Genomic DNA, 13,853 nt, shown 5'->3' on the forward strand with positions numbered 1-13,853 from the left:
CTTTGGATTTTTACCTGGCTTTACATCAACCCCGCATCCTGTGTTCTAGCAAAATTCTTGTACAAGTGCTTACCATGATAACTTACCAGAAGCAGATGTTCTGAGGTGAAGAGAAATAACTTGTTACATTAGACAAAATAAAAAGAAGCAAAACCACTAAAATGACCGTACAAAATTAAAAAACAAAAACCAAAGCAACAGAAAAGCCCAATGAAGCAGCAAAAATACAAACATAAATTATTTTTGTATAAAAATATAGTGGTTTGTGAGTTGCCAGGGTAGTTTTAATGCATAAGGTGTATGCACATGAGCACTTAACTCCTGAATTAAAAGCCATTTGTTGCAGGAGCTGCATAAACAAAACCACCTGTAAGGAAAATAATTTTAAGTAAGTGCTATATGAGGAAATATTATTTCTGTCTTTAGTCCCCTTGAGATGAAACGAATTTGCTTCAGAGCTCTTAAAGTTAAAACTTGTTAAAAATACAGAGAACCGTGTGCTTGCAGGACATTTTTCTTGAAAAACAGGTCACCTGTTTCCAAACTAATGTCTGTGTTTGTACTATCAGTGCTGGCATGGTAGGCAGTTCCTTTTCTTCCTCCAGAACAAGAAAACATTATTCTTGTTCTTGAGGGTAATAAGTGCTCTGAAATGCAAATTGTTTCTGCCTGGGCAAGTAAGTGGGCTTTGCAAAATATTTCAATATGGCTTAATGTTATTCTAATTGTGTAGTTTATAGGCAAGCAATAAACAGCAAGATGTTTGAGATGGATATGAAGATTGCTGCAAGGCATGTGAAACGTAAGCAACTCCACCAACTGCTACCTAATCACGTGCTTCAGAAAAAGAAAAAGGTAAACTTCACTAATATTTAAGAGCAATGAAAATGCCATTGCTCTCAAATTTTTGATTTTTTGGTTTACTAATTTAGGTTTACTTAGATTTTTAGGTTTACTAATCAAAGAATTAAAATCACATTTTAAGATCTTAATTTTACCTGCAAATGATGACATTTGAGTGTAGCAGTATTATTAGGTGCACTAAATATGATACTACATTTCTCCAAATATCAGCAATGTGGATAATATCTTGTCTGGCTGGATAGTTTACCTGTGGCCATATATGAGAATGGTAGCATTAGTTTTTAGTTAAGATACTGCATTGGATTATTGTTTAATTTCAGTGGACTCAGGAAGAAGGGGTGGAATTTTGGATTGAACAGTTCAGTCTGATTCAAAATCCCTGCTGATTTGTATTAGATTAATCTGAGAGCAATGCAGGTTTGCTTGGATTTTTTAATAGCTAAACCACTGCTGTGTATTCTCTTTTAAGTATAGCTGTATAACATGATTTATTTCTATAGCTGTTTTATATTGAATGCTGTTTTAAGGTTTAGGAGGATTTTATTGACAGCAAGTGTAGGTCTAGAGAACAATGTAAATATTAAGTAATATATCCCTTTTAGTAGTACCATGTCAGAAAAGGGTTTTTCTCCACAGGCTAAGTTCAAGTCCTCTTTAAATTCTTTTTATGTACATCAGTTTGTTTTGATGTATATAATTTACTTTAAAGTTAATGAAAATATTTCTAAGTCCACAAAACTGAAGAAATTTGAAATAAAGCTGAAAATATAATCATCAAATACAGTAGCAGTTTGTTTTTGAACATGATTGGTTCAGACAAATCTGTACCAGAGTTGCAAACATGAAAATGTAAATGCATGTAGTGAGAGGATAGTGGATTATTTACATGTAAAAGGATTTGAAAATTGTCCATTTAAGTTTGCATTTCGAAATAACTTGAATTTTTTTATTTTTAAACCTTTAATTAGACTAACAGAATTTTCCTTTGCCTTGTGACTTGCAGCACTCGACAGAAGGGATCAGGTTGACAGCTCTGAATGACAGCAGCCTAGACTTGTCTATGGACAGTGATAACAGCACGTCTGTGCCTTCACCTACCAGTGCTATGAAGACAAGTCCATTGAACAGTTCCGGAAGTTCTCAGGGGTAATGAAGACTTTCAGTCTTGTTGCTGCTCTCTCTTCCTGAATTACTTGGGTTAAACACATGACAGAATCTGCATATGTGCAATACTACCTCTACCAAGTTGGGAACGTTCCAAATTGGAAGGAGATTGTAAACACTCTTATTTCAGTTTGAGCACTAGAGTAAAATTTGAGGGATAAAGGGAGCATGGCATTAGAGTTGAAATGAGGAATTATAAAGTTGGGTAAAAATGGGTAGAAAAATGTGATGATAGAAAAGCTTGGGCCCTGCAGTAGGAGGCTGAGAAGTAGTGAGCAGTAATTGTGAGGATGAAGAAGTATTTTGTGGGTTTTGGATCCAAGTGTGAGACACTAGAGAGGTTTAGATTTTTTGTCTGGGAAATGAGTAGTTTACTGCTGTTACTGATGGTACCTATGCAAGTTAAGTTTAGGAACATAATTTCCCACTGTAGCTTCAAAGTGAACATATTAACATTTTCTTAATACTAACTTTCTGTATTAATTCTTTCCTACCTTAACTCCAGTTTGCCCCAATAAATGAGGGTACTCTCCCCTTTCAAGAGTCTCATGTTTGATGATAACTTCTATGTGTATCAATCTCCCGCAGTTCAGCACTATTACACATATATTATAGGATGTTGTGTAGGATGAAATATTTAGTCCTTTTGACAAGTGTTCTTTTAGTTGGTCTTCCTTGGTAAATGGTTAACAGTAGTTGATACCACTATCTGTGCTATTGAAATAAGTCTGTATTACCTGGGATGTCACAGGTAAAGTGGAAATTGCCTTTGGCTGATTTTAGACACACACTGCTTCCCAGTTTCTTGAAGATGGAAAAAGGATTGTTTTTGTGGTTGGTCACCTGAAGCCCCGGGTCTTTGTTTGGGATGATTTTAGACTCAAATCATCATTATAACAGTGTGTTAGTTAAAAACAAACATTTTGTTCTAGCCCTTCCACAATAGTTTTGTTTCATCCTTCAGTAAATAGTTGCTGTCTTCCCATGCACATTATTTGGGTGGACACTGCATTAATTTTTTCCAGTCTTTTAAATACATCATTTTTCTGGTCTCAGAAACTGTTATTGAGTGATTTAAATGAAATATTTTAAATGGCTTCCATTGCTTGAGTTTGATAGTAGATTGACAATCTCATGTCTACCTTTTTACTGGCATAAGCTCTACTCTGTAATGTAGGTAAAATACCAGCTATGGTCACACATATGATATGGTGAAAGGCAGATCATGTAACACCATAGCTTTACTAATGTCTTTAGCATCTCATAATTTTTCTCTTTTTAGCAGAAGCAGTCCTGCGCCAGCTGTAACGGCAGCATCTGTGACCAACACACAGGCTTCTGAAGTCACTGTGCCACAAATAAATTCCAGTGAAAGCTCAGGGGGTAAGGAAAAAGGCATAGCATATTGTTTCTGTTGAATTTTTGGTAATGTTTATAAGGCAGTTTTTCTTCCAGCTTGAGTCTTCTAGTCTTTACTTAATACATGCTGTAATGTGTTCTCCATCTTACACACAGTTCAGTAATTTCTTAAGGATTCAGAACATCACAGAGGAATATTTGCTGTGATGTTTACTTCTTTTATTCTTAGAGATTTATATTTGCCATTCACAATAACAGTAGTGTTCCAATGACCTAATGTAGGTCTGCAGTTTGGTTAGCTAAATGAGGAAAAAATTATCTAAAGCTGGAAGAACAATTTTCGTGTTTACTTTTAATTGATTTTGTAGTTAAACTGAAGGTGGTTCTGTACTGTCTATATGTAGTCTGTGCTCCCACGTTCCTGCTCCTTGTGCTTCATGAAATTGATTCTAGGAATGCAAAAGACTCAGATGTAAGCAGAAAAACGTGTTCCTTACTGATGTCTGTTCAGATATGTCCCGCTGTATGTGCTGACTTTATCCTCTATTTTCTGCAAGAAAAACTACACTTTACTTAAAAATAATTTACAAATTTGACTCTTTAGTCAAAGAATAAAAGCATCTAGTGAAAATACTCTATTAGAATCAGCTACTCTTCTTTTTTAATGGAGCTTTAGTGGTGTACAAGGAGCAAGTCAGAAATAGATGGAAAAGGGGAGCGACTGGTTAGCCTTTCAAAATGAAATCTCTCATTTCACTCTTGATGTGTGGCATGGTTTAGTCTTACTTCTCTCTGATTTTTATCGTGTCACAGGTGCATCAATGTGAGTAAGTTTGTCCATGAGCACTAAGTGGAGCTTAAATGGCGTGACTGGTTTTTGGATTTGGAAGCATATCAGAAGTTGTTCATTCTTATATTTTGGTTAATCAAAATGTTAATCACCTGATAGTTGTTAATGAAAAATTTCCTCAATGTATTTTTTCTCATCCTGGAGCATCTCCCTATGTGCGCTTATTGGTTTGAGGTAGGCAATTGATGAGATAGAGCTTTGTCATATGGAGCATTTTTCAAAAGGATGTATATAATATCAATTCTTTATTTGATGCTCTGTGATGACTTCATGTTTGTCACTGGGTAATCTAAGCCTGAGAAGGGATAAACTTGATTTTTGAGTGAAAAAGGGAGTATCATATTGCTCTTGGATTTTATTTAATGCAGTCTTGGCAATGCATATATATGGCTGAGTACAGAAGCAGTAGAATTTCTTCAGGTACCACAAATACTACAACTGTTTTATGCAGAGCTCTGTCTGGGCTCTTATAGCCTGCCTTGAGCAGGGTTAATTAGGCTAAGCAGAGAGTCATTGCCATGGCTACCCTATGTCTTTTACAGGAATTCTTTCTCAGGGTTATGTGTTAAGGGCTTGGAATCGACCTAAAAGATCATCTATCCCAACCCCTCCTGTCATGGGCAGGGACAGTTCCCGCTAGACCAGTTTGTTCATGGCCTTAACTGACCTTGCTTTGAATACTGCCAGGGTCAGGGCATCCAAAAACTCCCTGGACAACCTGTTCCAGTGTCTCACTGCCTCGCACTAAGGAATTTCTTCCTAACACCTCTTTCAGTTTGTCTCCATTGCTCTTTGTCCTATCACTTCAGTTCCTGACGAAGAACCCCTCTTTGGCTTCCCTGTAGGCCCCCTTCTGGTACTGGAAGGTTGCTGTGAGCTCTCTGTGCAACCTTCTCTTCTCCAGGCTGACCAGCCCCAGCTTTCTCAGCCCATCTTTGTAGGGGAGGTGCTCCAGTCCTCTTGTCAACTTCATGGCCTCCTCTGGACTTGCTTCAACAGTTCCATGTCCTTATATTGGGTACACCAGAACTGTACACAGCACTCCAGGTGGGGTCTCACATGAGCAGGATAGAGGGGAAAAATCCTCCACCTGCTGCCCACACTCCTTGGGCTGCAACCCAGGACACGTTTGGCTTTCTGGGCCGTGAGCACATTTGCCTGCTCATGTTGAGTTTTTCATCAACCACTGGCCCCAAGTCTTTCTCCTCAGGGCTGCTCTCAGTCACTTCTCTGCCCTGCCTGTGGGTGTGCCTGGGATTGCCACAACCCAGCCACAGGACCTCACACTCGCTCTATTGGACTTCAAGAGGTTTGCATTCACCCACCTGTCCAGCCTGTCCAGGTCCCTTTGGATGGCATCCTGTCCCTCCAGTGTGTCAGCTGCACCACACAGCTTGGTGCCATCAGTGAACTTGCTGAGGGTGCACTCAAGCTCAAGAATGAGCTTGAAACTAAACTGTGTAATGTATGCCCACTTGCTGTTCCATACATGATGCTTACACCATTAACTGTACCACTTCCTTGATGCCTGCTTGATGTCAGGGGTTTTGATTAGAGACCAAAAATACCAGTGATTGAACTGAAATGATTGTGTCGACTTCTCTTGTTGAAGATCTTTAAATTATTTGTCCATAGGTACTTCAAATGAAAGCATTCCTCAAACTGCCACACAACCAGCCATTTCTCCACCACCAAAGCCTACCATCTCTAGAATTGTTCCCTCAGCGTATCTATTAAATCCATCACCAAGAAGTTCAGGAAATGTTGCAACAAAAATGCCTAGCCCTGTCGCAGCAGTGAAAAGGACATCTTCTCCCCATAAAGAAGAGTCTCCTAAGAAAATTAAAATTGAAGAGGTATTTGAGATTTTGAGATCGTACCATAGCAGTGTTCAAAACATTGACTATTCATTTCTCACAGAGTGCTGATTCTCATATTCCAAGTTTCAGATATTTCCTATTCTGTTTGCAGTGCTGCTTGATGTTTTCAGCTTGCCACGGTGTTAGTATTTTTATTTTGTTGATACTCATCACATGACACATACTGCAGTAGCATAAATGCTTAGAATCTAAATTCTTATCTTAAAAGTAATTATTTTGGTAAGCCTATAATATGCTAAGTCTTACAGCTAATTCTGTCCTTTTAAACACTTTGGTCTTATTTTCTTGTTGATTTTTTAAAAATACAATTTTATGATTTGTGATAGTTATTGTATTTGCTTTTCAGCAGGATGAAATAAGTGAAGATACTAGCTGTATAGATTTGAATGAACATGAAAAAATGGAAACTAAGGTATCTATTCCTTCACTATATCATTTTGTGTATATTGATTGGGAAAATTACTGTGTTTCTCTCTAGGAATCACTAAGAGTGTGTCTAGATACAGACTCTCCAGGAAAGATATCAAAATGAAATCTTTTTTTTTTTTTTTTTTTTTTATGTTTATGTCTGTTTATGATGGAGTCCATTGCCTGCTGCCATGCTAACTTGAGCCCAAATCCCTAGCCACATAGGATTGTCATTTCTTTGCTAGTCATTCACATGGTATTATACATGGTGAAAAAATTAGTCATGATATTTTTATTTCGGTTTGTTACTTTAGATCAATGATATGTCAATATGCCATGTTTTTCCTGCATTCCAAACCTGATGTATGTTAATTAGTGAAAGAACAATTGTCCTATGTCTTCTCTTTGGAGTTTGCACATTGGGTTGAGAATCCTAAATCCAGCCACTTTGTTCACTTTTTAGATAAAGAAATTTCAAGTGATAGTAAGTAAATCTTCTCTGGCAGTGAAATTATTGTGTGAGGTTACAGCATATTGTTTGGGGACTTTGGCGATTCAATGTGCCCCTCCAGTATCTTGTAATTAGCAGACAATTTTTCTGCTTTCTTTCAAGCTTTACGATAGCAGCTCTCCAGTTGGGATTTTGCAGGTTTAATGGGGCACATTCTGTTGTCTCTGGAATACTCTTGAAATTATGCTTGTGCTCAAAGTAAGTTCTTTGGTTTATAGCTCCAACACCCTTAAGCAAGGAGTTGCATCTTGTTAGGTAGTCACCTTGCAATATCTCTGAACTTAAAATAGGTGAGGGCAGAAATACATGTAAGCACTTAATCCTCACTTCAAAAATAGATCCACTTGATACAGATCGTTATAAAAGACATAGGTAATCCTGTTAGTTTTTATTGGCAGTCTCCTCTAAGTCTCTGTCCTTAATATTTATTGAAAAAAATGCTGGAATTAAATTTCTTAATGTAAACCTAGGTTTTCATCCATTAAAATGTATTGTGTTTTTTAGGGTATGTTTACTAATTTGTACACTAGCAGACTGTTTTTATTAAAATCAGAATGTGCCATTGTCCTGCTTTAGGCTTGTAGTCCCACTGTTGTACCTGAAAATCAATCTCTGACACTCACCTATTCATTTAGAAAGCTGATTCAACCCATTAAAGCAGCAGGAAAACTTTCCTGGCAGATTGGCAAAAGCTGTGGAAAAGCTGTTGAATTTTTAAAGAAATTCTGTAGCTTTTCAAATTATTTTCCTTGAGAATACACTTTTTGTCTTCAGTGAGTTGTATGGCATGTAATATTTTGCTATAGGATTCTATATAAAAGGTGTTAATTGGTTAAACAAGTGACAACTGCTGAGTGATATAGCTGGTGTTGATGTAAAATCCCTAATAAGTGAAATGTTCTCCAGTGTGGTGATTCCTGCATCATAAAAGGAAAGGTGTCAATGCAGCAAGCACTGATGCTTGTATTTTTCTTTTGCTGTATATGCACAATGTAAAACAATTTGGAGTTCTAGGTGTTCTATATAAGTAGCTCATTGGAAGTGGTGTAACTGTGGTGATGCTTTTGTTTTTTTTTTCAGGAGCAAATTGAGACAGAAATGAATGTTAATTCTCAAACAGAAACTCTTCAGACAACTTCTCTGCAAGCTCCTCAGGTACTGTTTTTAATATCAATACTGCCATGTAATATGTTTGTGTGCTAATCTGTGGTGAAAGAGTTGAAACTGAAATGAGTCCAGATGTTGAATATAAATGTATAATTTTAAATATAAATTCATTGTATGGAAAGCTACTTGTTGTTACTGTCACAATTTTTGTGTTTTAGATGGTCATTGATCTTAATGAATGTGCATTGTAGCTAAACATGTATGGCTTGCCATACAAACTGACTGAAGCTGGATTCGCTCTGCTGAATTGTGCCTTCAAAGTAAGGGGCTCAGTTTATTCCTTTGTGCTTTGCACATCACAGAATAATCCTTTCTAACAAGGAAACAAATGCTTTAAATAGCTGCTGCTCAAAGATACCCAGGTAGAGGTTGAGGATAACTGAAATGTAGCTTCAGCTGCTAGTGTGTGGTAAGAGAGACAAGTTGTAACCATGTCACTCCTTAGCCAGCTGGTATTAAAGTGTAAAGTCCTTTGGAAAACAGCAAGAATTCTGTACTACTGACTTAAATTTTTGTTTCTAGTATTGTAACAACTTCTAGAAAGCCCATCTGTTTCTTACTACCATTTTTAAACTTCTCTTAATACTCCCCTGATTCAAGTATCGCTATCAAGCACTTTATGCATGCTTGAATCGTTAAAGTTTGTGTAGTGAATGCGTTGGTTGAAAGTGAAGATTGTTGCAATAGTAATAATGGTATTTCTTACTGGATATTTTGAACTGTATGAGCAGTACTGAGTAAAGATAGCAAAATGGTTTGGCAAAAACTGTAGATGCTATATGGACTTCCTAAAGTGCTTTGGGGAAGTTTTTAGATCATTTAGTAAGTACACCAGTTTTATTTTGTCTATTGGTGTTGGGGGATTATATAAAGCTTTGTAGTTTTTTTACAGATTGTGTGATTGTTACTTTAGCAAAAGTAATCTGGAAACTACAAAGGATGGTGAGCCTCCTCTGTCATTTTTCAGTGTTCTTGTTGGCTTTGTTTAAAACACTACCCATGTTGCAGAAAATAGCAACACATCAAACTGCAGATCAGCACCAACCAGGGGCAGGGGTGATGCAAGGTTTTGCCCTGGGTCCTTGCTACTTTGTGCTTTGCTACTGTCAGTCAGTGTTACCTTGATTGATGTATTTTTAATAAAGCAGCAATTAAGAACAAATAATTTTAATGCATTTTCCCCCATGTATCAAATGTACCTTATATAAATTTTGAATGTTTATAATGTAAGAAAACATTTTATGATAAATGATGTGAAGTATTGTATAATAACTGGGTCATTGGGATGGCAAATAATGTGCCACAGTGGAAGTGAAAATACTTAAAAAAATAAACCACCCCAGCCATAGAGGCATGTAGTGAGGAACTAATGAATCTCACTGAATCTTGAGTGTTTCTTTTCTGCATTTTCCTTTTGTTTGTTTTAGCTATAATTTTGCTGAATGCTATTTAAGTTTTTTAAGTGAGAAAAAAGTGTTCAGATTTTTATCAAGGTGGAATTCTTAACACATTCATACAGTACCTTTTTAGAGTTTGTTATACTTTTTTCATGTAAATCTGAACCAATATGAAAAATTGGATATTTGACTGTAGAGTTTTTCAACAGTTTGGAATGTGAATGTACAAACACAGATACTTGGGATTGGGAGCTGTTTTTCATTACTCATCTGTAAGGGCAGAGACTTAACACTGAATTGTTAAGAGGCATTTTTAAATACTAAACATGTAGCTCAGTAGATGTGACTGATCAAGTGCCCTTATTATGTGGATATTTTACTATAATACAGGTTATTAGTAGGCCCAGCTTTATCTGCAGCACTTCCTAATTTCTTGCAGTTATCAAAAAAGGAAATGCACACTAAGATCCTTGTAGAAATATTCCTTAGCAAAGACTGTGTAGGCAAAGGAAATACCTGCTTCTCTCTTTATAATCTGTAATTATTTTCATATATTCCTAAAAGGTCTTCTAAATATCTTTTTTTTTGGAAAGTTAATGCCAATTACTACAATATTTTTGGTTTTATATTTGCAGAGTTAAAATACAACCACACTTCTTTTCTTTTCAGAAAACACCCAGTACAGACCTTTCAGATATCCCTGCTCTTCCTGCAAATCCTATTCCTGTTATCAAGAATTCAATAAAATTGAGATTGAACCGGTAAAAACCACCTCAGGGGTCCATAAACAGTATCTGCCAACTCAACCTGTTGTCTTCTAATGCTAGAAAAAAAAGGAGAACGGAGGGTGCAAGACTAGAACATAATCGCAAATGGATTTAGGTATATGTTGTGCACTTCCCTTTCTGGACTAAAGTCGCCGCTTGATTGGAAGTCCAGGTTAGTATGTGAAGCCAGGAGTACAATTAATGTGTTAGCAACAGTTACATTAAATATTTCGAAGGATTACTGCCTTTAAAAACATGAACACTATTTGTAGCCATATTTGACATTCTGATTGAATTTGTTTGATGCATTGTTTCAAAATTGAGATAAAACTGGCATAAGAATCCCTTAAATGCACTTTTATGTACTTTTTTATTGGAGTATGACTAATTTTAGCTCTTTAGCTGATGGAATTCATTTTATTGAAGAGTCTCTTCAATAGTAGTAATTTGCAAATTGGATGACATTCTATGATATACTATACATTGAAAACAAAGTGTATAGTATATATTTAGTTCAACTGCCATCAAGCAGCAGTAAGTCTTTAAAATGTATTGTCAGATCTTGGGGTCATAAGACGTTACGTTGAGAAAGTAATTGGGAAGTTTTGGTATTGGTGGGACATGATTAAGATGTGGTCTACTTTTATTTATAGGATTGTTTTAAGGTGCATACAAATCAGCAATCAAACAGTAAATAAACTTTCTTTTGAGCTAATTGAACTCCTTATTCCCTTTTTTTATCCCTTTATTTCTTGGGGAAAGCTTTTGCATTTAATGTTGGGGGTTTTCTTTTGGGTTTTTTTTAATTATTTTTTTTCAGCTTGTATGCACCACAGAGAACAATAGTTATTTATACATAATAAAAACAAGCCATGTACTCATTTGGGTTCCCCCCTGCCCCTTACCCAGTTGCAATACCTTGTGGCCTCTAGGCACAAATTAAAAAATTGTCCCATGACTAAAGTGTTTAGGTAAATATTGTGTGCCTGTGAAATACACCACCTGTCTTGATGGCCTTTGAATCACTAAATATGATTTTTGTACACTCCATAAAGGTCCCGTATGCGTTAAAAAGCTTAAAATTTTAAATAAAGGCAAAAAGATTTTTCCCTAAGAATTTTAACCTTTTTATTTTTAGATAGTTCATCACAAGTAGTTTTACATACTGAACAACACCAAATTTTTAAAAATCATATTTCTAGTAAGCACTTGACATCTAGTAAGCTCTCTTACTCCTATTTTTTTGTTCTTGTAGTCCTATCAAAAAAGTAAGAACTTTTTCTTTTGAAAGAACTGAAGCTCTCATGGCAAAGAACAGCAGTATTTGAGGAACATGAGGGATACCAACAGTAATACCAGATGTAGATAACAAACTTCATGTTACTATTACTTAAGTCTGAAATACATGGGATGTCAAATCATACTTCCCATACTTTGATTAGCATGTTTTATGAACTCCCTTCTCCCATTGTGCTCCATCCTATTACACATGCATCTTTCATGTTACAAGTTAAATTACTTACACTCTTCCCCTTATCCTTCTAAATTAATTCTCCAAAGTCAGAGTGTAGCTTATCCTTTACTTAGGCTGTGCAGTAACTGAAGGGGTTTTTTTTTTTTTGGCCATTTGTCTAAGATGTCTAGTATACAATATTTCTCTTTTCCTTGCCCTGTGCAGCCTGCTGTCGTCCACCCCCCAAAGAAGGTTATATCTTAACAGTTGAAGTGTACAAGCTGTCTGTGTATTTTGTGTAGCTATGGAGTTTAGATCGAAATTGCCAGGCACAAATTTAGTCTTGTCATTTTGTTTACACATCGGAAAATCTTTTTTCATTTTATTAAACGTTTCATGTAACTGCACCCAAGTTTTGCCAAGCTGGAAACTTGGAACCTTTCTGTATAGTGACTTTTTAATTCTAGTTTTCATAACCTGGAGATCAGACTGTTGCTTTCGCATGATGTACGTAGTGTCTCATGACTGGAGTTTGCTTTGTTTTATAGTATCTGTACTCCTTGTATTTTTCAAGAGCTATTTTGTAAACAGATGATGTATTTCTCCATTGAAAACACAATAAAAAACAGCACAATCCCATGGTTGTCTGCTTTTTCTGAATGTACTAAACTGGTTTTACTTTCTTAATTCTTACTTAGCCCTTAAATTTTCTGCTAAGGCAAAATACAGTATGGCCTAAAGGAAATATAGTACATAATGCTTATTTAGAGAGCATTCATTTATGTTTGCTATAGGAAGTGGAAGTGACACTCAGAAGGATGTTGGGTTCTGGCTATTAAAAGGAAAGCTTGTGAAATGTGCAGTGTTTTGATGGGGGCAGAGTTGGCAAAAACACACAAAACATTTTAAGGCCATCCATTCCATTCCTCCATCCTAAATTCTTAAAAGTGGACAAAACTAGAAGAATCATGTGCTTAGACAATTTGGGGGTACACTGTTTTCTGCAAAAGTTTGAACTTCATTTTTTAAAAACATTGGCTGCAAGAGTTTTGGCACCTCAGGCTTTTCTTGCAAGTGCCTATTCCTTACGTCAGCAGATGGCACTATTTCTCTTCTTGTTAAGTAGTTTAAGCGCGTCCTGAAATAAAAGTTGCAAGTAGCTGTGCATCACTTGATTGATCTTTTTCTATCAGCATGAGCCCAATCCTCCAAATGCTTGATGTGAGTAACTTTAATAAGTAGTCTCCTTTTGACTAAAATTTCTTTAACTGCTCAAACCACTGATGATTATGGTCTTCATATTATAATTGCCCTGCCTAAAACAATAAGCCTTTCTATTGTATATATTTTTCACAGCATGCAATTGATTGTCTTGTTTAAAACAGATTCATCATTTTTGTATCCTGCCCACCACATCTCCCTTTCATCACAGCTGATGATGTTACGTTTGGCTTTAATTTGTCTTTTTTTCTGACCAGTAAAGATCTGCTAGTAGTTACACAAATTTGTCTTCATTGTTTTTTAGGCTGCTGCCAATAGGTTTCAATAGCTTGTTTTTCTAAGTTGCCCATCAGCAACCTCCTGAATTAAGTTCACTGACTCATAAGGATCTGCAAACAAGAAGCTGAAAATTACTGTTGTAGCCAAAATAATTAACATTAATAAGCCATGGTGTAACAGATGGCTTTAGACATACTGATTGGAATCAGACATTTGATTTGATGAGTTCTAGCTAAAGTTGTGCTTCCTTGTAGGTAGTATGTGTGCATGCCACTTCTTATTAAATGCACTTCTTAGTGCACTTCTTTTATGGGGCCGTGTCTTTGTTTTGGGTTTTTCTTACACTGCAAATTTTTTAAACTTGTAGCTACAAGTATATGGTAACTGAGTAGTAATGAATTTCAATTGTTAGTAAATGTATCTTAATGGGGGAATTAATTTTATCAACACTGAAAGATGAAACAGTTCTTCAGCATCTAGAATAACCAAAAGTAATTCATCATAGCAAGAACATACGATACTGGTTCTGAGCC

At 36.1% G+C, this 13,853-nt stretch overlaps 1 protein-coding gene across 9 annotated transcripts in view; it reads left to right on the forward strand.

Moving 5' to 3' along the window:
• Positions 1–12,459, forward strand: part of PAPOLA (poly(A) polymerase alpha) — a 43,676-nt gene extending 31,217 nt beyond the window's left edge. For 3 of the 9 annotated variants that reach the window (XM_015630679.3, XM_033515440.1, XM_015630677.1), the window contains 7 exons: positions 734–855; positions 1,868–2,010; positions 3,311–3,411; positions 5,873–6,093; positions 6,464–6,529; positions 8,117–8,191; positions 10,270–12,459. In XM_015630679.3, coding sequence (XP_015486165.1) covers positions 734–855; positions 1,868–2,010; positions 3,311–3,411; positions 5,873–6,093; positions 6,464–6,529; positions 8,117–8,191; positions 10,270–10,365 — 824 coding nt within the window. In that variant the 3' untranslated portion in view covers positions 10,366–12,459. Of the gene's footprint in view, positions 1–733; positions 856–1,867; positions 2,011–3,310; positions 3,412–5,872; positions 6,094–6,463; positions 6,530–8,116; positions 8,192–8,361; positions 8,464–10,269 lie in introns of all 9 variants that reach the window. The other 6 variants (XM_015630680.3, XM_033515441.1, XR_004498046.1 and 3 more) reach the window with 5 other exon arrangements.
• Positions 12,460–13,853: the final 1,394 nt, after the last annotated feature.

Source organism: Parus major, chromosome 5 (genome assembly GCF_001522545.3).
Source record: "Parus major isolate Abel chromosome 5, Parus_major1.1, whole genome shotgun sequence".
In the NCBI taxonomy this organism is placed as follows: domain Eukaryota; kingdom Metazoa; phylum Chordata; class Aves; order Passeriformes; family Paridae; genus Parus; species Parus major.